This window comes from Ictidomys tridecemlineatus, chromosome 10, assembly GCF_052094955.1.
Source record: "Ictidomys tridecemlineatus isolate mIctTri1 chromosome 10, mIctTri1.hap1, whole genome shotgun sequence".
In the NCBI taxonomy this organism is placed as follows: domain Eukaryota; kingdom Metazoa; phylum Chordata; class Mammalia; order Rodentia; family Sciuridae; genus Ictidomys; species Ictidomys tridecemlineatus.
Window position 1 is genome coordinate 103,808,501 of NC_135486.1, and position 27,497 is coordinate 103,835,997.

General features: G+C 57.6%; 1 protein-coding gene across 6 annotated transcripts; it reads right to left on the reverse strand.

Moving 5' to 3' along the window:
- Positions 1-813: 813 nt before the first annotated feature.
- On the reverse strand, positions 814-20,278 carry Pdgfa (platelet derived growth factor subunit A). 6 transcript variants are annotated; one of them, XM_078023545.1, is made up of 8 exons: positions 20,120-20,278; positions 19,077-19,206; positions 17,629-17,725; positions 12,704-12,808; positions 10,635-10,822; positions 3,707-3,833; positions 3,200-3,267; positions 814-1,581 (listed from the first exon to the last, which is right to left on the reverse strand). In XM_078023545.1, exons 1-7 carry the CDS (start codon positions 20,215-20,217, stop codon positions 3,212-3,214), a joined length of 801 nt encoding a protein of 266 aa, XP_077879671.1. In that variant the 5' UTR covers positions 20,218-20,278; the 3' UTR covers positions 814-1,581; positions 3,200-3,211. The 6 variants fall into 6 exon arrangements, with proteins under 6 accessions (XP_077879671.1, XP_077879672.1, XP_077879670.1 ...); XM_078023546.1 differs by lacking the exon at positions 20,120-20,278 and adding an exon at positions 19,581-19,705; XM_078023544.1 differs by lacking the exon at positions 20,120-20,278 and having other exon boundaries at positions 19,077-19,742.
- Between the last annotated feature and the right edge of the window lie 7,219 nt (positions 20,279-27,497).

Here is a 27,497-nt window from a genome sequence, read left to right on the forward strand (position 1 = left end):
CTAGCACTGTGGAGACGGACCCAGGCCTCCATCCTAGAGATAATCCCACAGGCACAGGGTCTGAGAGCCAGAGGCACCAGGAAGGAAGTGGCCATCCAGGTTTCAGGCAAACTGCATCAAGGCAGGCAGTCACAGATAGCCGGGCTCACTGTGTGACACTCGTCCCCACAGCAGGACAGCACTCTCTGGTCCATCCTTGTCCACTCTGGAGTCCAAGGGCAGCAGCCTTCTAGAAGCCCATGTACAGCCAGGTCCAGGGACTCCTGCCAGATGGCTCCAGTCCCCATTTTCACCCAACAACTGCCCATGCAACAGGTCACAGGAACAAGACTCCAGAAGACTCCAGAAACATGACCACAAAAATGCTTCCCCCACAGGGCATCCATCTTGATGGCTTTTTTTTTTCTTTTGGTTAAAAAAAAAAAAAAAAAAAGAACAGCAGGTTTGCAGGTAGATAAAACCGATAATATTAAAAATACAAACTTCACCTTTACAAATCAAAATGAAAAGGACAAAGAAACCACACACACACACACACACACACACACACACACACACACACACACACACACACATATTTCTGTTAATACAAGCAAAGCACAACATTTTACCCAAAATAAAGAATCTAGGTTCTGCCCCGATGCCCCTGCAGGTAGGGAGCCCGCATCATTGGGAAGCCACTCTGCTTGATGGCTTGCGTGGAGTCCTCTCCAAATGGCTTAAATCAGGAAAAAAAAAAAAAAAATAGGGAGTATGTGGGGCCAGATTGGGGAGGGGGACACAGGAAAGTCAGAAGCATGTAGGAATGATGCATAGGTGGGTATACCGCGTTTATTTTAATACATCTCATTAGTTTGCATCTTGCTAGGAAAAATACCGTCGCTCTGTCCTGACAGTTACAGCAGCCTCGTGTGTTATCGGCGTAAATGTCATCCAAGAGATAATTAAAAAAAGGTTGGGGGGGAGGGGTGGGAAAGCTAGGCAAAGAGTAAAAAGGAAAGCTCCGTAACTTTACGGTGTAAAAAAAAAAACCCATTAAGGCTCCCAGGAGGGTCCCACAGACTGGAGTGCTGCAGCGAGGGGGTGTCCACGTGGTGATCCAAGCCTGGCTTCTCCACGCCAGGCTCCGACTCAGCAAAAGCACCGCGGCCCACACAGATCCACCCGCGAGCCCACTGCGCTTCACCGCGAGCCCACTGCACTTCACCCCGCACGGGGCAGCCCTACCGCCGAAGGCTTAGATGTTTTGGAGTCCGTTTTTTTTTTGTTGTTTTTTTGTTTTGTTTTTTGTCGTGTTTTGTGGTTTGTTTTCTCTCTCTCTCTCTCTCTCTCTCTGTCTCTCTCTCTCTGACAAGGAAGCTTACAGTTTCTCCGAGTGCTACAATACTTGCTTTGCTGTCACACTGAACAAATGTACACTGTCTCTTTGTTCTCCAGAGTGCTCTTGGACACAGTTTTTCACGGAGGAGAACAAAGACCGCACGCCGGCAATAAAGCACCGTACATAGTAGGTTCAGGAATGTAACACGCCATGTACATCCGTGTCCCAGGAGAGGGCTGCTGCTGATCCTCACCTCACATCTGCAAGGAAGAGGGGAGACAGAGGCTCAGAGGTTGGGCCACCAGGCACGTATCACTGAAGCAGTGGAACCCAATCAAGGGCACCCACGGTGTTAAGTCTGAGGATTTAAACTTGCCAGTGAAATTTGAAGAATCATCTTAACCATTGTGGCCATATCCTGAAAGAATTGGGACTAGGCTCATAGCATCTCACAGAAGAACGTGTTTTTGACAGCAAACTCCACGCTCCCATTGTTCAGACAGGGAAACTGAGGCCCAGAAGGGTTCTTTTGCCCTTCTCCCTGCCTTCCTTTCTTTCCAGCATAGGTCCTGGACATGACTTCTGGAGCTCTGGCAGCGATTTTGGGCCATGCAACTAGCTGAGGGTGGATGTCACCAGCCCCAGACAGAGATCCCTTGAGCCAGACTGATCTACATTGGACTCTTTTGTTGTTGTTGTTATTACTTCCAATGCTGGCAATGGAACCAGGGCCTTATGTATGCTAAGCAGGCGCTCTATCTCTGAGCCACACCCCAAGCCCCAACCAACCTTGCTTCTGCATCCTACATTCCAGCATGTGGTCCCCCTGTGTGTGGAGCCTGAGTGCTCCCACTTACTGAAGGGGAATGGACCCCAGGGACAGGCAGGGAACCACCCCTTCGCCACACCCTGGGCTGTGGAGGCCCTGGCTGAGCATTGCTGGGCTGCTTCAGGGATGCCGAGTGGGTGCTTTCCTCCCACAGGGTCCTCACAATGGCCCAACCCACAGGCCTCCAAAGCCCCTTGGACTGGCCGCCTTCCCCAGCCACATGGCCCAACAGGAGCCAGGGCTCTCAGACACACTATCTCTGAGGAATCTCCTCTCGTCTACAACAACTATTTGTCTTGGATGCCACAGAGGCCCACGTGCCAGGAGGAAGGGCCAAGCCAGACGGGCTCCAGGCTCCTGAGCCAGACAGGCCAACCAAGGTTGGGAAGGCCCAGAGCTGCCCTCTTCCTCTGGGAGGCAGCACGCCTCCGGGTGTCTCCCAGGACAGCCCCGGGTGGGGTTTCTGGGTGACTCTTCAGAGGGGCTGCTACCTTGGCCCCTCTTTCTCCCCACCTGCCTTTTCTCTTCCAGCCTAGAGCATTAGTATGACTTCTAGAGCTTGAGCAGTCACTTTGGCTCATGAGACAGCTCTGACACCCGGGACAACCACCCCTCCTGGCTCTTCCCATCTCTATCCGAGCATCAGAAACTTCCACCCTCACTCCATCTCTGATGTTGCTGATGCCCAAGAGCCAACATCTCTGTGCATTTATAAAGCACTTCCAGACCCACTGAGCCTTCGACAACCTAGAACTGGAACCAGTGAGGCCTCAGTTTCCCCAGCTGCCAATGGAGGGGGCAGGAGGTGGTCCCACCACACTGCTCCAGCACCCCAAACCTTTCCACTCGTGTGTGATGCTCTGCAGCCCAATCAGGAAGAGCAGAGCAAAGCCAAGGAAGGGGAGAGCTGCGAGGAGCCCGCACCCAGCAGACACCCAAGCACGCAGCCCAAGGCCTCGCGCCCGCCCCAGGGAAGCTGATTCGCTGCAGTGATCTGTGGATTGGCCTCCCATCCCTGCAGCATCCCAGCGCCCGCTGGCGGGGCCTACCTGGCTGGCGCTCTAGGTGGGTTTTAACCTTTTTCTTTTCCGTTTTTTACCTGACTCCCTACGCCTTCCTGTTAATGAAAGGGCAGGGACCCGTGAGCGGCCTCGGGAGGCTGTCCAGCAAAGCTGCAGCAATAAATACCTGAGGTGTTTATCTTTCTGCAAGAAGCTCGATCCGCCCTGGCAAAGAGACACTTCCGTGTCCCCTCCTTTGTGCCTGGGGCTGGCCCAAGAGCAGGTCACAGCACCTCATTGCTACTGGGCACACTACCCTGCAGGGTGGAGGCACACTACCCCATCACAAGGCCACCACCATATCCAGTGCCCCCTCTTCCCATCAGTTCCTCCTGCCCACCCAAACAGGGGCTTGGCAGCCATGCCTCACCTGCCCATGCCCAACGCCCCCGAGAACCCAGGGAAAGACCCCTCCAGCCTCACTCGGGCTGAACCCTCCTCTCCAGCTAGCCCTGGGGCTCATCCTGTGCTCCCCAGGGAGCAGCCGCCACTTACCGGTCTCCTCTTCCCGGTGGTCTGGACTCAGGCTGGAGGGTGCGCAAGCACACTCCAAGTGCTCCTCCAGCCTCACCTGGACCTCTTTCAACCGTGGCTTCTTCCTGACGTATTCCACCTTGGCCACCTGCCAAGACAGCAGAGCTACTGACACCTGGGGGCTTGGAACACCATGATGTGGAGCCTGGTGGCTTGGCCCTCCCCAGGCTGCAGTCAAGGAAGGGCCCTGAACTTGACCTCCAACCTCCAGCCTCCCCTCCCGGGGATCCTCCCTTGAGTTGGGAGGGCAGGGGTGCCAGGTGCAAACAAACTTGGTCCCACTTGTTTAAATTAACCCAAAGGTTCACGTATGCCTGGGAGGTCTGAGGGCTGCTCAGGTGGGCAGGGAAGGCATCTGCTTCCATGTTTACCTGCCCCTGGAATGTTTCCAAATGTGTGTTTTATGACTATTGAGGAAAAAGAAGCCCTGGCTGGAGACAGAGCCCTGCCGCTGAGCTGGACTGGTGCTGGACCTGCTGTAGGGGAGTCTCTGGCCCCACCTGCCTACAGCCCTCTAAGATGACCCTACATGGTCCGGGCCTCTATGGAGACCCATAGCCATTGACCAACTCCATATCAGGCCTGAGGCTCTCCTTGAGCTCAGAAAAGGCCTGCCCTGCCCTTCTCAAAAACATGGGGCAGAGACCCCGGCTGCCACCGTGGCCACTCGAGGTGGATCCAGGAGGAGTGGGTACAAGGCCACGATTTCAAGTGCAGACTGCTTAGAGGCCACCCCGACCTCAGCAGGAGCACCTCCACATCCCGCCCCCAGCTCCCTGGGCACAGAACAAGAAGGTGGACCTGCCCCACAGCCCACTCCATCACCCCCCCACCCCACCCCCACCTCCGAGTAGCTGCAGGAAAAAGCAGAGGACCCCAGGCCCAACCTCTGAGTTTTTCAAAAATGGGGGACCAGAAGCCAATCCCTAGCCCTGCGGGACAGGCACTGCACCCTGGACCACACACACTGACTCACAGGAATACAGCTCTACTTCCATGTGCACCTGTATAACACACACACGTGCCCACCATGAGAAGCAAGTTCACGGCCATGCACACACGTCCATAAAGCACACCCCCATTATGGGAAGCAAGTCCACCCATGCAGCGTCCCCCTAGCAGCTCCTTTCACTCCAGCACAGATGAGGAACTGTCTGCCCAGAGAAGCCGATCTCCCCTTGGTCAAGTGCAAAGACCAACACTCACTTAGCCCTCAGACCCTCCAAGGAGACAGGAGTATCATCTCCATGGCCAGAAAAGGAAATTGAGGTTTGGGGAAGCCAAGATGGTCCTGAAAGCAAGAGTGGCAGTCTGACCCTAACCACTGGGCTGTTCTGCCTGCCACCTGGAGTACAGGCAGGTAAAGTCAACCCTGAGGTGCTGGGGACCAGGCTCTGCTGAACCCTGCCGTGGCTGCCACCTCGGCTGAGCTAATGATTAACCTGGAGTGCAAAGGGTGCCGGGTGCCTGGCGGGCGTATGGACTGGCGTGGGCTCTCAGGTGTGAACACAGGCTGCCAGGTATGAGCTCAGACTGCAGGGCGTGGCTGGGGGCCAGGGGTCAGCCCTGAAGGTTTCGCTACGTCAGGAGGTGGGAGAGATGCTGGCTGGGAGGAAGGCGCGTAGGCCGTGCCCGGGCTTCCCTGCCAGGGTGTTCCACCAGGTACCTGCGTGCAGCAGCCTTGGCGAACCTACTCCTGCCCTCTTTCCCCAGGTTCATGGCCCAGGAGGAGGAGCCTATGGGCTATGCTGTGCCCTCAGACACTGTTGGCCTCTCCTGTGAAATGGGGACATTAAGCACACCCACCAGGGAGCTGAGGAGGGATAAGGTGCCCAGGACTGGGACAGAGCCAGTGCCACATGTACAATGTCTCAACATGAGGCCCACCCCACTCCCCCAAAACCAGCCCAGGCTCTGCTCAGAGAGGCCAGGCCTAGAGACCCCCAGGGGCTCCAGCAAGGCCCCCTCTCCAGTCCTCAAGCTCCACACAGCAGCTGTGGCCCCCAACCAGCAGAGCAGTGTCTCAGAGACCTTCCCTTTGAGGATGGGACAGTCCCCCCTCCTCAGCAAGATTCTAGAACAGCAGAGGTTCATTCACCCTGCACCCAGCCATACCCCCACTGTCCAGGAATCAGATTCCAAGTCTGTCTCCATGCTAATTGCCTGGGGACTGGGTGGGGGCTCAGGGCCTGAGTGGGGCTCCCCAAAATGTTGTAGTCTCTATTTTCACAACTGAATTGGCTTTTGCGTGATATAAGCACAAAACTGAGCCCAGTAGCCTCCCCCCTCCCAGGGGGCTCTGTCTGGGTGGATGCTCTGCTCCCAGACACCCCTGGCCTCTGTGGTGGATGAGGGGAACAGGGCAGGGCTATCAGAGCCCTGAGGTCAGGCTCAGGCAAGGTACTTGTCTTGCTTTTGGCCTCAGCCCTCCGGGTGGCACAGCCTTTTTGATCAACAGTAGATGCCCCAGCAGGGCAGACACTAGGGCCTGGGCTAGGCCAAGACCACCCACCAGGCCCATCCCCAACCCCCAAGCTGGTAGCAGGCTGGCTCTTCTCCAGAGACAGGTGGGTGCCGTGAGCGGGGTGGGGGTCTCAGCAATGCCACCCTTGTGGTCCCAGAGGGACACAGATGGGGCCGCTCCAGTCTGGGGGAATGCTTTCTCTCCAGACAGCCCCATGTTTATCAGAGAAAAACAGACAGCGATTTATGATTGCACCTGCTCCTGGGTCTGCAAGAGTTCTGGCTGCTCCACCACCTCTGTCTGGCCAGGAAATGGCTACATTTTTCTCCCAAGAACACGTTACGAATATTAAATTCTCAAAAGCCTTCTTCACGAAAGCCAATTCTGAAAATAGAGACTACTCCATTCTGGGGATCCCTATTCAGGCTCCAAGGCCCCACCCAGTTCCCAGTTTGGGTCACTGTGCCCTCAGCACTCGGTCCCTCCCTCCCTTCCTCCTCTTTCTGGGACAAATGGGCTGCACTTTCTCACACCCAACATCCTAATTCCCATTCTTTCAAACACATCCACTTATATCCACCCTAGTAAAGCCACCAAAATCCTCCGGTCACTGTCACCCTTCAGAGACCTCCTCTGAGGGATGGTCCTGACCATTCCAGAGCTTCGGGACAGAGCAGATACCAACTCCCATTTACTGAGCCCAGCAGTGTGACCCTTACAGCAGGCGTGAGCACCATGTGGCCCTTTTTAAAGGAGGAAATGGTATAGACAAGCAGGCAGCCCCGCTCAGGGTCCCCAGGCTTCAAATCCCAGGCCCTTCTGTTTTCTAGGGATGGAAATCTCTCCAAATCCAGAAGACCCCTGCTTAGCCAACCCAGGAGGGAGGCCAACACCAGACTTCAAACCGGTATGAACAGGAGCCCTGCTGGGCCTGCTCCTAGGGCCCAACCCAGCATCTCAAATGCAGTGACTCCAGACTCTGGGGCTCACAGCCTGACAGGCACCATTATCCACTATGCTGACACCCAGCCTCCTAGTGCCCCTGTCTCCCCCTCACAGGGAAGGACGCAGAGACCCCTTCACCAGAGACCAAGGCTACTACTACCACCCCACCTTCCCCAGACCCTGCACAGGACCCCAACAATGAATGATGGACCCACTGGGAACTCCCCCAGAACACCATTCTGGCCTCCACCAGGGAGGGAGGCCCATCCTTGGTGCCTGGTGAGAAGACTCTTCCAGAAGCCTGAGGTCCTGCCCAGCAGAGCCACAGCCCAGCCAGAGCGGCAGTGGAGATGAGCAGACTGAATCAATGCACCGATGCCCCGGCCCCTGTTCTTGAGGCTGCCTTAAAAGGCACCAACCTGAAGCTTTCCTGGGCATCAAGAGCAGACTCCATTTCTGGCAGGGCCAGAGCAGATGGCAGCTCAGAGCTGGTCCCCATCCCTAACCTCAGAGTGGCCCCCAACCAGTCCAGGCCAGGGGTGGACACTGCCAGGTGAAAAGCTACTCACTCTGGATCGGGACTTTGGGCCTCAGCTCTGTCCAGGCCAAACCACTGGAGGCCAGGCTTGTCTAGTAGCACCAATACCCACTTCTGCTCCCTTCGCCCAACCCCTGTGATAGGGGTCTGGAGGAGATGCTGACAACATGAAGCAGGTCAGAGAAGCATGGCTAGGACCCCTGGTGGCCTCTCCCCAGGGCTGAGGGCCAATGATGGCCTAGCAATCCTTGCAGGTGCTAGGCCCACAGAGAGGCCTCCTCTCTACACATCCCCACAAGAGATAGGAAATCCTAGCTCAGGTGCCACGCTGAACTGGGGCAGTGGCCAACACACCTGGGTCCTTGAGCTTCCTCCTAGAAGTCACAGGAGACTGGCCATCCACCCCAGCCACACCTCCCAGAGCCTGATTCACCAGCCTGGGGGTGCCCTTCCCAGCCTTTCTGCCATCTACATGACAAGGGACTTGAAAATGTTCTTCCAAAGACCATAAAGACTAGAGTTCCAGGTGGACAGGGTTGCCATAGGCCTCCCCAGCTCCCCCTGAACCCAGCTGGCCCCTTGTCCACATACACAAGTGCTTGGCTCCAAATAAGTCCATGTTCCAGGCCCATGTGCCTCTGTCCAGGTCAGGAGAGGCCTCCTGTTCCTGCTGACCTCCATGCTTCTGCAACAGCCCCCAGTGTCTGGGGCCAGATATTCCCCTGAAGACTTATGGGTGAGCAGGGGGAGAACTTTCCTAGGAGGGAAGGCCAGGCTCCAGCGGGCAGACAAGACCCACAGGGCCAAAAAGCATGAGCCCTACATAGTGCACAGAAGAGATCTTTCCCAGGGAGGGCATCTCTGAGGGCGCTAGGCCAAAAGACCTAGAACCTATCTGGCTCACTAGGGACCAGGGAGGGAGGCACCACTACCGTGCTGGGAATGGATACTCTTTGTCCTCACCCCAAAAGAAACAAAGGTGGGAATGTGGGAAGTCCCAGAAGCTGGAGGCCATAGGAACAAGCCCAGCCCCTCAGTGCCCAGTGCCCACATAAGACATCTCACCTGGATCTGACCTATGCCTGTGCCCAGGAGACAGCAGGTATCCCAGCCTCTCAGGACTATGTGACCCCGCCCCCACGCCCGCTGCCACCCTGCCACCACCAACATACCACTGATAAGAACCCTGAGGCCCAAGGAAAGGGCCAGGGTCACACAAGGAGAGATGGCCTGGGCTCACGCTAAGGGAGAGATCCCTGGCCACTGAAGCCTAGAAAAGTGAGTCAGCCTCCAGTGTCTGACCTACAGACAGGAGAGTTCCCCAGACAAGCCCTGAACCCAGGGAAACCCTTGGGCCCTTGAAGGGGAGTGCCAGTCTGGAATTTGCTCACTCAACTTCCAGGGCTCTGTGAGGACCAAGTCCTGGAGATCAAGATAAGTCTTAGCTAGCCTGCCCAGAGATGCACACCTGGAATCCCAGCAGCTCAGGAGGCTGAGGCAGGAGGATTGCGAGTTCAAAGCCAGCCTCAGCAACTTAACAAGGCCCTGAGCAACTCAGCTAAACCCTGTCTCTAGGGCTGGGGATGTGGCTCAAGCGACAGCGCGCTCGCCTGGCATGTGTGCGACCTGGGTTCGATCCTCAGCACTGCATACAAACAAAGATGTTGTGTCCACTGAAAACTAAAAAAAATAAATATTTAAAAAAAAAAAAAAAAAAAAAACCTTGTCTCTAAATAAAATATTTAAAAGGACTGGGGATGTACCTCAGTATTTAAGCATCCCTGGGTTTAATCCCTAGTAACAACAACAACAACAAAAAAGTCAAGTCTCAGCCAAAAGTCTAAGGTATCCCACCCTGCATCTAAGACCTGGCAAAGAAGCAAACCATTAACCATTTCCCAGCATTCCCTCCAGGGACATGCACATGGTAGAATCTGAAATGGTTTTTTCCTAGAGTCAGGAATGAATTCCAATCTTGCCCAAGAAATGAAACTTCAGCCATACTTCCAGGAATCCCTTTATCCAGGAAAAGTGGGCCCTGCCTTAAAAGCCTGGCTAAGCCCAAGTGGCCTGCTCTGCTGGCAGGCCTGCCACACCCCCGGCTTGGATTTGCTTATCCTGAGAGTCAGTCATACAGGACATAATGGTATCTCAATCTCCAGGTTGCAGAGCCCTAAGAGTATCCAGCCCCGAGATGGGAATCCCAAGGACTCCAGCCTCAGCCAGCCTCCTAGGAGCCCAGAGATGCCCAAAACACCTGCTTTCCAAAGTCCTTCTGAAGGCCATGCTCAGACCATGACACAGGAAATCTCCACTCAACAGGGAGGCCAGCCTCCCCCATGTCAGAGCCATTCAGATGGACATGTGCCACCAGACTCAGTGCCCACATCCATAAATCAGGCTGAAAGCTTACCAGTGCCAATCCAGCTGCCCAGATGGACCTAAAGCAGCAAAATCTGCCCCAGGACTGCAAGAGTGAAAGAGAAACCATGACCATGCTGATTTCCCCAGGGCTGACTCAGGGGCCACCATATCTTGGGCCCTGCCTAGGAGACAGCTTTGTAGCCAGCTGTGTGCTGGTCCTTAGTGACCACAGCCTGGTGGCAACAACACCAACCAGGTCACTAGGCCCTAATCCCCTTCCACCTGGCCTTACCTATGCTGCTTCTTATCCTCCACCACATAAGAGCACCTAGCAGCCGAGGATGTTGGTGCACACCTGTAAATCCAGAGGCTGGGGAGGCTGAGGCAGGAAGATCACAAGTTCAAAGCCAGCCTCAGCAACTTAGCAAGGCCCTAAGCAACTTAGTAAGATCCCGGTCTCAGAAATAAAAAGGGCCGGGGATGTGGCTAAGAGGTAAAGCCCCTCTGGGTTCAACAATCCCCAGGAAAGGAAAAAGAGCATCCGGCAGACCCTGTGCCGCACTGCTGCAGTGGCTCACCTTGACGCTCCGGTGGTGGACCCGCGAGGGCTGGCACTTGACACTGCTCGTGTTGCAGCAGCCGGTGCAGCGCTTCACCTCCACGCACGGCGGCCAGATCAGGAAGTTGGCAGACGTGGGGTCCACCTGGCTCCGAGGTATCTCGTAAATGACCGTCCTGGTCTTGCAGACTGCAGGAATGGCTTCCTCTGCAGAGGCAAACGCATGGTGACACAGGGGTCGCTTCCATTTCTGTCAGCACAGCACAGCGAAGTGTGCATGCTCTTCCTGACCCCACCTAACGCCATCCAGCCTGACCGGGCCCAGCCTAGGAAGGAGCTGACCCCACATCCCTGATGCCTCTCATGGGAGCTGGCACACTGGGTCCCCAGCAGCCACTCGGGAGCCAGGGAAGAAGACAGGGCTACTGGCAAAGACCCCCAAAGGAAGCCCTGGGCAGGCCCTGGCCACACTGGGCCTACCTCACACACAGCAGCCAAGGAGGAGGAGGGCAGGGGATCAGGCCCAGCAGCAATCCCCACACCACCTAGGGCCTAACTCACAAAGGTCACCAAGAGGCCACCCCGATAGCCCCCAAGGAGAAGGCTGTAGCCACTTCTTGCCCTGCTATCCTCAGTACAGCCACCACAGCCCTAAGACCTCATCTGTCTCCCAGGTGTGAGTTCCTCACAGGACTCTGGGGTACACATCTTCCTCCCCAGATAACCCTTACTAGGCCACATCAGCCACCAGGCCCAGTCATGGGTCATGAGCCGCCCCAGGCCTGCCAGTGGGAAGCTCTGTCCCCTCAACATGCCTAGGGAACCCAACCAGGAGCCAAGGGGCCTGGACAGGCTCTGGGGCCACCCACAGCCTACTCCCTCTGCCCCCAGCAACAGGGTGGGCCCATCTGGACCCCAGGTTAAAAGCTGAGGAAGCTGGAAGCAGCTGGGGCAAGAGGCCCAGCCCAGCAAGCCAGCCAGGGGGAGGCTGGCACTCGCAGGGTGCGTGACCTGTGTGCACACGCTACAGTCCCCACACTCCAGGGCAAGCAGCCCCATCTCCTGCAGGCTCCCTCAGGAAACAGATACGCCTGAACTGAACTGAACTGAAGGCTCTAACACAGGGCCAGGGGAGGCGGTCAGTTCCTCCACCTGCTTCCTGTCCACAGGGGGAGGAGACCCTGAGGGCCTCCTGACACAGAAGGTAGGAGGAGTAGGCATGAGAGTCCTCCAGAGAAGCCCCCAGGCCCTGGGCTGCACATGCTGATCTGGGCATATAGGAGGAGTCACCCCACACTGCCCACACTAAGCCCTCCAGCCCAGGACCCTCCAGGGAGGCCTTCCACCCACCCCCAACCTGGACTAGGAATCCTGAGCACTGGATAGAGGGACCTGGCTAGAGTCTGATCTGAAGGGTATAAAATGCATGCTGGCACCAGCAATGTCCCCTGCTCAGTGTACCTAGAAATCACCTACATAACACACCCAAGGTGAAAGACACAAAAGTCTACTTTCTTGTGGGTGCCTGAGGCTCAGAGAGGGGATCCACTTGCCCCAGAGTCACACAGCAATGAGCAGCCCTACAATAAGCGGCGGCACCCTCAGATAGAATGGGACTGAGTGGGTCACCCCCCAACCCCGAGAGCACAGGCCAGCTATTCAGAACATTGTTCCCCAAAGGAGGCCTGCCTGGAGCCCCAGAGACAAAGATGAGTGGGGCAGGGCCCTAGGGAAGGTGTCTCCAGAGGCCCCAGGCCTGGCATACCCGGCTGCACCCGTCTTGTGGCTAGAGGCCCAGGGCCCTGGTGCTTCACATTAGGAACTGGAAATTAAGCTCAGCCACGTTTTCCAGCAAGGCCTCCACGTAGACAGGCCCCAACAAGACGGGGCACTTAAAGAATTTATGATGGCTCTCCTCTCCTGGAAACTCTTGGCCGGGACTACGACTGCAGCACAAGGCAGGCAGGAGACACCGCGTGGAGGTGGAGGAAGGCGGCCCCCGAGAGGGCAGGAGGCCAGAGCTGGAGGAGCAAGCCCAGCCTTTGTCTCATGGCCAGCTCCTCCCACCCGCGCAGCTCCTGAACCCACCGATGCTCCTTTTCCTCCGAATGGGCACAGGCCGCTTCTCAGGCGCATGCTTGGTGGCGTGGGCCCGGTGGGCTCTCAGGCTGGTTCCCAAGGCATCCTCGGCTCCTATGGGTAGAAAGAGAACATGGAGACCAACTGTCCACGCCTGTGTGGTCTGTCTGCCCGGGGGGCCTGAAATACAGGATCCCCAGTCAGCTCTCAGAGCCTCCCCTAGCAAGACAGGTGGAGTCCCCTGAGCCCTCTACCTCCACTCAGGGCTTTCCAGATGGGCAGTGAATGAAACACAACCAGACCAACAATGCCCCATCAACACAGAGGTCCCCGAAACACAAGGGTCCCTGCTAGGCCCGTGGCAAAGCTGGGGCCCTTTCAGGAAGGGGTTCCAGGGGGTCTCCTCTAGGACACCTTCTCCAATGAAGCCAAACTGAGGGTTCCACCAGGTCAGGAAGTCCCTGAGGCCATCTATCCCAGAGCCAAGAGGCTGTACCACCCAGCGGGGTCCATCTCCTGGGCTCTACCACAGCCATAGTAATGCACTGAAAGACGGGGCTACTGAGGCTCCTGCTGGATGAAGTGTCCTAACCTTGGAGGGGCATCAGAAGCAAGGCCAGACTGGGCTGTGAGCCAGCCCCTACTTGTTCCTGAAATAAGTCTGCGCTGAGGGCCAGAGGCCATGAGAAAACGGCAGGAGGGCAGGAGGGCTCGTGGAGTGTAACTAAGGAGTGGCTGAAGGCCTGAGGCAGGAGTCACGGTGCCAGGCAGAGAAGGCAGAGGTGGTCTGCAGAAAAGGAAGTAGATCTCACCCACATGCCTGCAGCCATGTCTAGGCAGTGGGGGCCCAGATGGCTCCAGTCACAGAGCAACAGCCCAGCACTAAGACCACACGGAGAACCCCAGCCCCACACAGTGCAGAGGGAGGAGGGCCACAGAGATTATAGCCCGGAGTCTCAGGCTCTCCAATTTCTGGGACTGAAAAAGGACACAGCCCTACCACCTGTTATATGGACGGAGGAGTCCAACAGCACCCATACCTAGCTATCGTCGGTCCTACCTGGCCCCCCAGCCTGGGCCCTCCAGATGTAGCAAGAAGTCCCAGGACATGTGTCCAATAGCCAGGACTCTCCAAGATTTGCTGGATCCTATCCTGCAGCCTCCTCTCCTCTCCAGCTCAAAGGACCTCCCATCTCCTAGCCCAGGTAGGAGCCCACCCCCAGTGTCAGATGTGCAGCCCAAGGTTGCTCTGGCCAACCCACCCAAGCATCCACAGCCATCTGCAGAAACTCTGGCCTCCTCCACTTCCCTGAGATGTACGGAACCTACACAATTAATGAGAACTAAAAGCCTTGTATCAGGTATGAAAGTCCAAGATGAAGGCAGGGCCGAGCCCAACTTTTGACTTCAAAAATGACTCAATGTTCCAATGTCACTGATTTTTTTTTTTTTTGGGAGACCCAAAATAAGATCAGAACACAACTACTCATGCACTAAGAATTTCCCATCAACCAATTGTCACAAGGAGCATTTTTTCATGGAAAAGCGACATTGTGAGTCATGTCCTGGTGGTACCCATCTTGCCATGGCCAAACCAACCAGGTCCACTCTCAGCTTCTGGAGACTCAGCAAAGGCACCTTCTGACCCCTTCTACCATCAGGCTGGCTCAACTGCTTCCCTGAGTCTTAACCTTTACAGGTATGAAGTAAAGGCTCCATCAGCCTTTCATGCCCAAGGAAACCTGGGCCCAAATCAATGGAACAAATCAAGGACAGATGGCTCATGAAAGGACCCTCAGGACCAGTGTCCAGTGGTCTGGACTCCCAGCCCAGGCCCCTTGGCCCAATTTTAATGCACTGCGAGAATTTTGGTCCTCAAAGCTGACACTTTATCTCCTTAGAGATAAGACAGTGAGAGCCGCTCTTACTCAGACAAGCCTGCCCTCTGTTCCTGGGTCAAGATGGGTGGTCACAAGCCAAAAGCAGACCCTTGCTCTGGGGGACACAGCCAGTCTGATTTATGATGGCTGATTTATGCTCTGGCAGTAATTTAAATGAGACCCCTGCGTGAATCATCCCCTGAAATCACTCTCAGGACAGTTCCCCAAGCAGTTTCCCTTTGGTCTGAGATGCAAGCGTCCACAAGATGACACATGGCAATTCACAAGACAGAAGACTCCTCATGCTCTGCCCCAGTCAGGTCTTAATGGCCAGGATAGGGATATTTGTGTATCAGTTACTCAATGACCCACTGGACATCCAGCTAGACCACTCTGGAGAACATCCATCTTAGCCACACAGTCCCTAAACTCCATGACTGCTGGTCACTGAAAGACGCAGGCAAATCCCCCCATATTGTACACTATGCAAATCCCCCGCCTATCCTGTACACTATGGAACACTCCCAGCTCGGTGACATTCTGGGCCAGGAACCCCACAGCCTCTGGAGGTCTGGACACACGAGGGAGGAGCTATCTGGTTGAAAGAAGTTTTCTCATCTGTAAAATGGGGAGCAGCTGGCTTATTGGATATGTGATTAGCATTGCAGCTCTGTGGGGTTTGCCCTTAGAATTCCTGATCTTGGGGCTTCTGGGCTGGAACCTCTTTTGGAGACTACAAAAAGGACTGTCTATCACAAAGCTCCACCCACTCAAGGTGGGACCCGGGATACCCAAAGCCTCTTACCCTCTCCCTATACTACAGACTTGCCCCGGAGAAACCTATCAGCAAGAGTTCTCCTAAGGACCACCCTCCAGAGAGCCCCACAGTGGGTTAGTCAAACTGAGCTTCTCCCAGCCCTTGACCTTTCCTCATCCACCCCAGCCTTCTAAATGGCTCTTGCCAGACCAGGGTACCCCCAACAGGCCAGATGTACCTCTGAGTAGACTTAAGAGGGAGGCCAGGGCCCAGAAACCTGGCCACGGGGAGCGGGGGGCTGTCTACAAATCCCCTTAGTCAGGAAGGTGGAGGGGTGGGGGCAGGATTGAACCCAACACAAGTTCAGAAGCCAATAGGCCATTCCTGTCCTCTGCTCAGGGACTCTTCTGCTTCCACACCTGGGGGAGGGGAGATGAATCAGGAAGAGGAGAGAGATACTTTGGGGTTTTTGTCACAAAGGGTCCTCACCCCAGACCAAGACTAAGGAGCAAGATGGGCTCCAGAGGCCCTCAATGCACTCTCACAGAGTTCCCCAGGCACTCAGAGAATCCTGTGCAGACCCAAATGTCTGACAGGTGGACAGGAGTCCTAGGACTCATCCCTGCATTCCCCAGGCCAGAAGGGACAGGCAGTTCCCCTCACAGGACATTTTTATAGGGGCAATTTGAAAACAGCCTGAGGACTATCAGTGCACCCTGGCTTTTCCCTTGGGATTCTCCAAAAAAGGCTCCAGCCCAGAAGCCCCCAGGTCAGGAATTCCATGGGCAAACCCCACAGAGCTGCTAAAAGCGTTAATGGGTGGGGGTGGGGTGGGGGAGGCGGGGCTCCAGAAACCAGAATAAGAATGGTCCCAGCAGAAAGTGAATGGCCCATTTCCATGCCGCATCCAAAAAGACTAACCTACAGGAGGTCCAGCCCAACAAGGTCTCACCCCCACAAAGCAAAAGGAAAGCAAAGCCCTGGATCCCTCAAAGAAAGGCAATCTCCATGTCTCCAAATCCACCAGGGACCAGTGAAATGCCAAGCGAGTATTTCCCCAGTTTCCCAAACCAAACCCTTCACCCCCAGGCTTGCACATCAAGGGACTGAGTCAAAATCCCCTGGCCCAACTCTGATCTCCAAGTGAAATCCTACCCCACTCCTGATAAGGATCAGGAGAAGGATTTCCTGGGTCAAGAAACTACAGAAACCAGCCGCCTTGTTAGAAAATGGTTTTGGCATGGAATGAAAACAGTTTGGGCCTCTCCACCATCATAATTAGGTACAAATTTCCAAATGACTAGACCATGTGATTCTACTTAATTCCCCCACCACCCCCCTTTCCAGAGTAGTTGCAGTGAGAGAAAAAAATCTTCATTTCACTTAAAATTCTTCACTTTGGCTGCCTTTCATTCCTCTTCTTGACAAGTTCATCTCAGGCCTTTTTAAAAAGCCAGTCAGTACATTTTCCCGCTTGAGTACCTCCCTAGTTAACTCAGGATGGAGTTCCAAAGTGTTAATTTTGAAAATGGCGCCACAAACGACCTAGAGGAAACCTGGTCCTCCAGCACCGGCTCTCTAGTTCTCGGAGAGCACAGCCCCCAGCACCACCACTGCCCCCACTGCAGAGACCCCTTTAACTCCTGCAACCTTGGATCTAGCCCACAGCGCAACTAGAGCTTCAAAACTCTACGTCTACAAGTAAACTGTTTTCTGAAGTGGCTGAGCTCCAGACTCCTGGAGTGAGTCCCCAAAATAGCCCCAAGCACATGTGTCCTAGGCGTGCCTTTTTATTGGGTCGTGAAAAGAGAAAGACACCGGCCTCCGGCAGCCACACAGAGGCCCAGCCCCGCACGCAGTGCTTACTAAAGGGCCCTGGCCCCACCGGCCGCACGCCCCTCAGGGTTTAACCAGGTGGGCGGCGGGCCAGGTGCACGAACCAGGGCTTTGCCCACCCCGAATAATCCCGCGCTCCGCAGCCCGCACACCTGGCGGCCGAGCGGGGCGCCCTCTCCGCTGCTGCGGCTGAACTTCTCATGACACGCGGCTTTTTCCGTAACTGCGAAAACAATCCCCCCGTGAGCAACCAGCCCTCGGCCGCCGCTGGGAGAGAAAGTGGCGACTGGAGGAGAAACGCCTGACTCATGCGCCTGGGCGTTTATGGCCGGGGAATGGATTCTGACCTTTCGGTGCGCTCCTGAGCTGCGCCCGGCCGGGCCGCGCGGGGGGCGGCTCCGCGCAGACTCCCCGCCCGCCACCCGCGCCCTCCCCGCGCCAAGGGCAGGGGCGCGATTTACCTACGGAGTCTATCTCCAGGAGTCGCTGGAGGTCGCGGATGCTGTGGATCTCACTACGGGCCAGCCGCTCGATCAGCTCGCGGGGGATCTCAGCTTCCTGCAAGCAGACCACACGGTCAGCGCCTGCGGCGCGCGTCCAGCAGCCCAGGGCCTCCTGCCAGGCCCGAGGGGGCTGCACCACCGCAGCCCACACGGACCCCGCCCGGGCGGTGGAGTGGAGTCCGAGACGAGGGTGGAGTGGCTGAGTCCCCAAGTTCTCCGCCCCCATCCCTGTCTGCCCTTTGCAAAAAGAGACCCCACTACCGCCTTTACTGCTGGAACAAAAGCCCCCACACTCCAGCCCTCGCCTGGGGTGTCAGTTACAGGTCTGGGGGAGGTGAAGGGGCTGCGGAGTTTCTGGTTTAATAGTGAAATCCACATCTAGATAAAGCGAGTCGAAATGCGTCACGGATCGACGACGAAAGTCGCGGCAGCTCTAACACTTTAATCTAGCCAGGGGCTTAAATTTCACGCCCTGGAATCCCGGGCCGAGCTCTTGGAGAAGAGGGTCTCCCCTCACCACACACGCACGCGCGCGCGCGTTCGCCCCACCCGACTCCGGCCCAGCCGCGGCCCTAGCGCCGACTAGGACGCCCAAATCCAGCGGCGGCGGGAGAGGCTGCAGGGAAAGCGAGGGTTAAATATCCACCTCTGGCTCTCGGGTCCCTTCCCAGCCCACCCCCACCACTTAGCCTCCCCCACTCTCCCTCCCGGTGTTTAAAAGGAGTCGGGGGTCGCTGGGGGGCTCAAGCACTAAGTTCCCACGACAGAGGCTGTGGAAAGTCATTCATCACGGCAAAGCTCCTGGGGACTCAGGGGCGGGGGGTGGGGGGACGCCAGCGGTGGGAGGGCGCGGGCGCCTGGCCCGGCCCCAGCTGCCTCGCTCAGCCACCTGTAAGCAGGGCCCCAGGCGGGCCGGACTGCACGGGCCCTGCGCCCCGCCGGGCTTGGGAATCTCGAACCCGGGGCTGCGACTCGGCGATGCCCACCCTGCCCAGCCTGGAGCTTCCGCCGCAGCTGCCTCTACCTGTTTACTAGCCGCCCAGCTTCTCTCCCTGGGCTCCACCAGCTCACACACACCCCCTTCTTTGCTGCCCGCACCCCGTTATTGCATTGCCCGCCACGACCCGGCTACCCCTCCCTGAAGACGCGCCCGCGCCCCCCGAACTTTCTCCCCACTCTGCACCTCGTAGCTCCGCCGTCCCTTTGAGGCAGAGCGACGCAACACGCTGTAGACTCACTAGACACACTTGGGCATGGCAGAAAATAGAACCCAGTTGAGAAAATTTTAAAATTGACCAATCTAGTAGAAATCTAAATGCTTTCTGCAGAGTCTGGGGCGCCCGGGCCCGCGGGGGGCGTGCGCCGGGGGGACGAAAGGGGGGACAGGGCGCGGGGGTGGCACCCACCTCGGCCAGGGCATGGGCGAGGTATCCGCAGCCGAGGAGCAGCAGGCAAGCCCAGGTCCTCATCGCGTCCCGAGGCGCTGGCGGCTCGGCGGGGAGGAGAGGCCGCAGGGCGGGCGCTCCAGCCGGGCTCCTGTGGCGGCGAAATTCAGTACCATCCCTCAGGGAACGCGGCCCGGAGGAGGGTGGCGCGGAGAGCAAGGAGCAGGCGGAGCGCGCTCGGCGCGAGCAGTGAGTGCGGCGCCAGCGAGGAGGAGGAGGAACAGGGAGAGCGCGCTTGCAGCGCCGGGAACCTCCTGGGCCGCCGAGTAGGGGGTGGGGACGGAAGGGGCGGAGGGCGGGGGCTGGGCTTCTTCCTTGGTGCGTTCCCGGTGCTGGCCGCCGCCGCGCTCGCTCCCCGGCGCTGGCTTTAGGAGCGACCCGGCCGGTAATTCCGCATATTTGCGGGTATCGGCCCCAAGAGGGACACCGGAGCGAGGCTGGGGCCGCTGCCGCACCACCGATCACCTGTCTGGACGCCCGGCCGGGCCCCAGCTGCCGGCTCGCGCTCTCCCTGCGGGCTGCAGGAAGCTCTGCGTGCCTACCGCCGGCCCGCGCTCGCCTCTGGCCTCCTCTTGCCGCCGCCGCCCGGCCGGGCACAGCGCGGCCCAGCACGGCGCGGCCCGGAGGCCTGCGTGCGCCCCGCCGCGGCGCGCCCTCGGCTACGGCGCTGCGCTCCGCCCTCCGCCGGCCGAGAACGGGCAGCGCCTGCGGCCGCGCCGCCTGGCAGCCGCCGACCGCCCGGGGCCTCGCTGCGCCGCCCGCTCGGGCCTGAGGGCGGGCGCAGGGCCGAGCCGGCGCCGCCGCCGCCGCAGCAGCAGCAGCCGCGGGGAGAGGAGGAGGAGGAGGGCGGCGCAGGCAGGTCCGGCTCGCCGGAGTTCTGCGGGCTCTGCAGGGCGCGCGTGTGGAGCCGGCCGCCGGCGGGGAGGGGGTTATAGCGCCGCCGCCGCGCCCCTCCCCCGCCCCCGCCCCCCGCCTCCCGCGGATTCCGGGCCCGGGACCCGCACCTCGGAAGCGTGCGGGGGGTCTTGCGGGCCCGGCAGGGCCAGGCCGCCACCGCTACTGCAGTGAGCACACTCGCGTTCACGCAGGCAGCCAAATCCATCAAAGCCCGGCGCCCGGCTCCGAGCACAGGCGGCAGGGTTCCCCGCGCGCCCCTCCCTCGAGCTTGCCCACCCTCCAGTGCCAGCTGCAATCCTGCGGCACCGGGCGGGGAGGGGAGGAGGCCGCCGCAGAAGCGCTGCCGCCGCCGGCTCGCCTCTCCCGGGCCCCAGCAGCAGCAGAGGGCAGCGCCCAGAGCTGCTGCGCCAAAAAGGGCACGAGAGCCGGCCCGGCCCCCGCCCCGGCGCTCGGCCGCTTTCCACCGTCTGGATCCAGGGCCCCTGCCTTCCCCCTCTCCATAAAAGGAGGGGGAGTGAGTCTCTAGGGAGAGGTGGGGCTGGCTTAAGGGCGCGTCTGGGGCACTCACCTGGCGGCTGCCACGCGCCCCCGCCCAGGATCCGAAGCCTGGGCACCTGAAAAAGGAACCTCCACCCACATTTCGAGTTGGGAACGAACCCTGTTCAGGGAGGGGACTGCAGCCTGCCTCATCTCTCTCTTGTGAACCCCGCACCCCCCGAGTCCCCACTCCCTCGCGGAAGGCTGGGCTGCACCCTGAGCTGGGAACCGAGAGGTGGAAAGAAGAGAAAGGAGACGCTCAGGAGGAGCTCCTGGGTTCTGCGTCGGGAGCCGCGGGGCTCACAGAGCGCCACCTCCGGCCACGGCTCAGCACAGGGCGCGACGCGGGGGAGCGACGCGCGCAGACTAGGTCTGAGCAGGGCTGAACCGCTCCCCCGCGGCCAAAAAGCGGGTGTGCCCAGGCGCGGTGAATATCGCCAGTCTAGACCAAGTGGGGCTGGACCCGAAAGGTAGCACCAGATGCCTGCCAGTGTCCCTCCCTCGAGGGGGCGTACTTCCCAGGTACCAGGTTTGGGGGTGGCTACTCTTGGGGACTCCCAAAGTAGACGACCTAAGCTGGAGAGTAAGAGACGTCCGGTGGGTGAGGGGCAGCCGAGGAGAATTCTGCCGGCCCCAGCCATCACCCCCTTCCTGTAGATGAATCTTGCCTCCCACGCGTAGTCCTCCCTCTGGACCCGCAAGAAAGGCGCACAGCCCCGCGTGCGGCTCCCGCATTTCGGAATCTGAGTCGAGAGGGGCTTTGGTGACGCTCGCTTTTCCCCAAATACCTGAAGGGCGGGGACTCTCCCGGCACTTCTGCGGCGTCTATATAGCGCTCTCTCGAGTCTCCACCATCCCGCAGCCCTCCACCCTCGCCGCGACCCCGCCGGGTGGTCAGAAAGGCAGAACAAGAGAAAACTTGGACACGTTGAGAAGCACCTGAAAACCAGGCCTGATCCATCCAGATGGAACCTTCTGCGACTTTGGAGAGGCAACCCACTGGATGGTTTCTGGAAGGCGACCGAAAGCGCACTGCCAGGACCCAGCCCTCACCTTCTTATCCTGAGAGCTGTGCTCATCATGTCCCGCTGAGCCCCGGGCTCCTCGAGAGCAGAGGGGACCCCAGGACACCTCGTGGGGGTTCCAGGACCCGGTGTGACAGTGGGTGTGGGAATCCAGGAGGAAGGTCGCGTTGCATTTCGGATGGGGTGCCGCACCTTCCGGACCCCAACCCCCTCACGGAGGCCGCTGGTTCCCAGGAATCGTTCTTGGACGGGCGCTTCCCTGTGCTCCCTTATCCGCCCTGCGCTTCACGGACACCCAGCTGGAGACAAGGGCGGAGCAGGGGGCTATCTGGGGACACGGAAGGGGGCGCCCTGGGCGGCAGTCTGAGTGTATAGGGGCCAGGGTGCACCACTCCGACGCAGGAGCTGCGGGGCGCATGGCGCAGGCATCTCTCTAATCGCTGGCCGCTATTAAAAATAAAACTGCGACCCGTCGTCATAGCGACCACAACAACAGTGGCCGCCGCGCGGTGGCTAGAACTCGTGTGGCAGGACTACAGCCGCCTGGGGGACGCAGGCACAGCGCCCTGAACTCCCAAAGTACCGTGGTGAGAAACTAGGACCCCCTTCCCCGCCCCGTTCCCCTCCTCCAGATCCTTGGTAGATAGGAAAAAGCCGAACCCTAGACGCCCTGGTTTCTAAAACCTGGAGATGAAGGCACCGCAGGACGTAACCGAGAGATGGTGGCCTTGGGCGTGAACCAGGCCCGGGGTGGGGGGGCTCCTCCCCCCCCCCCGGTCTTCCTCCCCTGACTCCCGCTCATTGGAACTCCAGTGTGCCCTTTTCAGGCCCTGGAGAAGGGAGCTGAGTGAGTACGTGGGTTCTGGACCTCCGCCGCCGGAGGAGACGGTGCAACCGGAGCCAGGCCGGCGGGGTTTTGCGCGCGGGGGCCGCAGCACCTGTCCCGCCAGCACTGTCGGTGGGAGTGGTCACATGCTTTCTCCTGGCTGGGAATCGAGTTTCACTTCCAGCCGCTATTAGGCGGTTCACACGGTTCACTGCAAACATTTGATAATGAGGCTAAATATACTTTAGAGTTGGAGGAGGCGTGGGCGGCCGCTGCCCAAGCGCGTGGGTGTGGCGCTGCAGGCTCTGCGGGGCATCCCCGCCCAGGCTCGGGAGACGCCGGCGCCGAACCGAGGTGCAGTGCGGGACTCCTGAGCAAGACGCGTCCCCACACCGCCCCCGAGACAACTTGACCCCGGCTGCAGGCACTCTTGCAGGAGGCTCTCTGGGCGTTACTGTCTAGGGCAGAAGAAGAAGCGGACGCAGCGGGCAGCTCCGGAGGGCGGGGAGGAGGTGTGAGTGAGAAGAGAAGGTGCACCTGGCGGCCCGGGATGTCCGGTCGCCCCCGAGTTGGTGCTTCCGGCCTATCTCAGGCGTCCCTGGCGCGCCCCGACGTGCCCGTGGGCCCATAATTAAGGTGTCAGATGCTCCAAGTAGGCCGAGTGGGGGCGCAACCAGGGTGACTGGCCGGCGTCTGCCCCTTGTTGTGTTCCCTCCCAACACAATCCAAGACCAAAGGCACTCGAGGAAGGGCTGGCAGAGCCTTGGCCATTCCGTTCTTGGACGGGCTCTTCCCTGTGCTCCCTGACGGGGGGGGGAGGGACACGAAAACCAAACTTTATTAAGAAACAGGCAGAGGCCAGTGCTTTGTGCAGGTGTAGTCTCATTTTACCTTAAAGCCCGCCTCACACCATCCTCACGGCTTGGCACCAATAGACATTCAATTATTGCCGTCATTATTGTCATTTATTAGTAGTGATGACTAACCATAACTGAGGGCTTGGACTGTGCCAGGCTGGTGCCAAGCCCTTTCGCTATATAAATTCATTGCACACCCAAGTGGCAACCCCCAGGCTCTAATCCCTTCCCATTTTGCAGGTGAGAAAGTGAGGCATTTGCAAGCAGTGAGGTTCCTGATCCCTAGGCTCCTCCATAAAGACACAACCTGAATTCCCTGGTATCACTTAGGGTTCACAGGTAGGAAGGTGAAGGTTGATGAGGCCAACCAGCCATGCAGGTGACCCCGGGACTGGAGTTCACACCTACTAGGGCCCCAGTCCCAAGAGGCAAGATCCTGCTCTGCCCTTGACCTTGCCTCCTTGGTGTGAATTGTCCCTAGCCTGTCCTCAGATCGGTTCCTCATCTGGAAAAAAGGGGGGTGGACAGTTGTCCCCCTACACCATGATGTCCCCAGTAGGTCAGCTCCCTGCAGTCCCATAGAGGCCCCAGCACATACCTACAAGCCACAGGGCCCGGGGGGGGGGGGGGGGGGTCGGGAATTGGAGTGCAGAATCCAGGCCTACGCTCCTGTGTCAGCAAAGGTCTCAGAAAAACTGGCAGTGGTGTGACACCAAGTCCCCATTTATCTCTGGGCAAAGTTTCTCGGTTCTGGCAATTAAGCCAGAAGCAGCTTCAACCACGTGGACTCGCTCCTTGAAGATCAAACATGCCGGGTGCAGGCGCTAATTAAGTCATTACCTTAAGCCCTGAGGCTAAGGATCAGGCCTTTCCAGTTCAGGCTCCCCAGAGAGACAGAGATAAGCTTCTCCAGAGTGGGAAGGCACCTCAGTGTCTCCGCGCCCTTCTTAACTCCCTAGTCAGTATTTTTATTTTCTCTTTTAAATACACCAACAGAAATGAAATTGACTGTAGCTCACAATCATTTTGGGAATGAAGACTTCTATTAGGAGACATTTGGTAGGTTGAGCAAGGTGGGGGGGTGAGTCCAGAGTCTAGGTCACATCCAGGACAGGAGCATCCGCCAGGTGTGGCCCCAGAGCATTTAAATGCAGCTGGCCAGAATTCTGTTGAAAGTGCAAAACACACACGGGCTTTAGGAGACTTAGAGCGAAGGTCACGATGTAAAATTTTATTTTAATTGCAGTTTGAAAATAATATTTTGGATATACGAAGTGAAATAAACAACGTGATTCCAGTTCATTCTGCCTGTTTGCTTTTACTTTAATGCGGCCACTAACACCTTTAAAATAACACCCAGAATTCATAGCTGCATGGTGGAGCAGGCACGGGCAGGGGGCAGGGGGCGGGGAGATACAGAATGCCCCAAATCTCAGGTGTAGGGACCAGCATCCAGTCAACTCTCCCCAGAGCCACCCCTCCCCAAACTCACTACTATGTGACCCTGAGCAAGTGGTTTAGCCTCTCAGAGGCTCAGCTTCCTCTGGGTAACAGCCAGCTCAGAAATTTGCTTTGGGAAATATTCACCTGCTCCCTTAACAGGTGATGATGGTACTGGGTTGGGCGGGAGGTGGAAGACCAAAACTACAGGGTCTTCCCAGAGCTCAGTCTCTCCAAAGGAATATGCACGCAAGTACATTCAGGTAGCCAGCAAAGGACCATGTGAGGTGAGCCAGTCATGAAAAGAGCTAAGAAGATCTAAGCCAGGCCTTCTAGGCAGATACCAATCACAGCAAGTGCAAAGGTCCTGGGGCAGGGACCTCTTTGGCATGTTCCAGAAGGGTAAGATAGGGTATGTAGGCAGAGTGAGGCCGAGGAAGGTAGGCAGGGGCTAGAGACCAGAATCAGGAGTTTGGATTTTATTCTAGAGAGGACAAAGCCATTGGGATGAGTCCAGGAATGTGGGAGGTATGATCCTCCATCATCCAGTTGGCAGTGAGTCACTTGGTTTGAATCCAGAGCCAACCAACTTAGGGCCTCCTTCCCTTGGGCCTCTGTCCTTAACCGTAGACATGGTGGGAGGAGCTTGTGGTCACCCTGTACCTTCAGGTTTGGGGGGTTTTTCTTAGTTTAATTTCTTTTTTGTACTGAGGATCTGAAGCCAGGGATGTTCTACCACCAAGCCACATCCCCAGCCTGTTTAAACTTGTATTTTGAGTCAGGGTCTCATTAAGTTGCTGAGGCTGGCCTTCAACTTGCAATCCTCCTGCCTCAGTCTCCAGAGTCAATGGGACTGTAGGTGTGCACCACCACGACTGGATTCCATTAGGTTTGGATGGGATTTGTCCACAGGCAAAAGACACAGGTGCCCTGGAAGGGTAAGGGAGTCAAGCTAGGCCTGAGCTTGGAGACCAGCTGGGGCATACAGGGATAGCTACCACAGCCTCAGCAGAGAAGCCAGGCTCCATCCAACCTCCAGAGACACGGCCCCAGCAATTGGAAGGCTTCCAGAGGAGTCTGGAGCCCAGCAGCTCATTTCAGCAGAAACACAAATTGGATGGAGTCTCTGCCCACGGTGGGCAGAGTAACCAGGAGTGCCCTGGAGAGGCTGGGGCTGAGGGACAGCTGTGAGGCCATGCAGGTACGGGGGAAGCCTGCCAGAGTCTTTCCATCAAAGAAATGGGGAGGGGAGATCATGAATAAAAGAGGAGAACAGAGAGACCTTGCTCCCTGTCTGTCCTTTCACCACTATGACAGGAAGAGAGGAAGCCACAGGCCAGCCCAGCCCACCTGGTCTACACTTTAGACCTCAGGAATCTAGAACTTGACTAGGCCTGGACCAAGCGAGCAGGAGAGTAGAGTGGTTTGTGTAACGTCGGGCTCAGGAGTGGCAGTATCAGGTATGGATGGATCAGGGTGCTCAGCCCATGGCTGAAGATACAGTCTCCTGCCTCCTCTGCCTCCTTCTTCAAAGTAGCCAAGCTTAGGGCATCACACACTTCACTAGGCATGTGACACCCTGAGCCCCCTCTGTGTCTGGGAAGGGAGTCACACACTCCCATGGCCAGACCTGGACCCAATGCCCAGGCCTGCTTGGTTCCAGCAAAAAAAAAAAAAAAAAACCTTCCAGGTAACAGAGCACCGTGTCCCTTCCGGGCTTCATTCCTGCTGGGGGGTTTTCTTTGCCCCATCGGGTCCTTCTCTGATCTACCAGGGGAGACCTCTGTGAGGTTGGGGGAGGGGGGGGCTCAGACCCCTGCTCCACATGACCCTGGGAGGTCCTTCCTTCTTGGAGACTTGTCCCCTGCTCTGTGAACAGGAGCTCTGTACCCTGCCAGGTCCCAATGCAGGAAGCCGCTTTACCTACATGCAGTCCCTGAGGGCAGAGGCAGAGTCCTTCAGGTCACCTCAGCCTCCCTGCATAGCCTCCCTGCCGAGGCTGCCTCTGTCTGACAGGGCAGTGCGGCAGAGCCATGCAGAGCCTCCGGTGTGGAAACACCAGCAGCAGGCTTCCCTGAGCACCTACTACATGCTGTCTGCAGGTACCACAGGGCATTGGCCTTGTGGGCAAGGATGGGCTGGGATAAAGGGAGGTGGGAAGTTCATAGGCTGTGCATCTTCTACCAGTTGTTTCCCTCTCTGAGCCTCCATGGCCTCAGAGCTGATAAGGGGATGAGAAAGCCGAAGTAACTGCTAATTAGTGTTGCTGGAGGTGATGCCGATCACGTGCTCACAGCTAAGCCTGGCGTGTGGCCCGGTGTGCAGAGAGGGCTGCGTGTGATTGGAGGCGCACAAACCTGCGTCTCCTCTCTCTACATCCCAGCCTTTACAATGACCTGAGATGCATCCACTCACCGAGGGTGTATTTTGCACCTCTAGTGTCCTACGTGTGGGCCACCTTGGTCTCAGGAACATAGCAGTGAATAGCACAGTCCCTGCCCCCTACAGTGGCCATGGGGCAGTGAAGGTGAGTGGAGGTCAAAAACAGGACCAGAGGCTTATCCTTGTTTGTTTATTTTTATTTATTTATTTTTGCGGTGCTGGGGATTGAACCCTGGGCCTTGTGCTTGTGAGGCAAGCACCCTGCCCACTGAGCTCTATCCCCAGCCATTATCCATGTTTAATAGTCCACCTGTCTCAACAGGATGCCATCAGCTTCAGGAAAGAGAAAACACTCAAACTACAAAGTTCCATCCCTGGGAGCTCAGAGACCCGCTTCAGGAGAGCGCTTCTCTTTCTT

Excerpts from the sequence above, each read along its gene's own strand:
- Pdgfa (XM_078023545.1), bottom strand. The coding sequence starts at position 20,217 with ATGGATTTGGCTGCCTGCGTGAACGCGAGTGTGCTCACTGCAGTAGCG. Across the intron at positions 19,207-20,119 it reads ACCCCCCGCACGCTTCCGAG|GAGCCCGGCTGGAGCGCCCG; the intron begins GTGCGGGTCCCG and ends TCGCCGCCACAG. Across the intron at positions 10,823-12,703 it reads TCGGAGGAAAAGGAGCATCG|AGGAAGCCATTCCTGCAGTC; the intron begins GTGGGTTCAGGA and ends TTGCCTCTGCAG.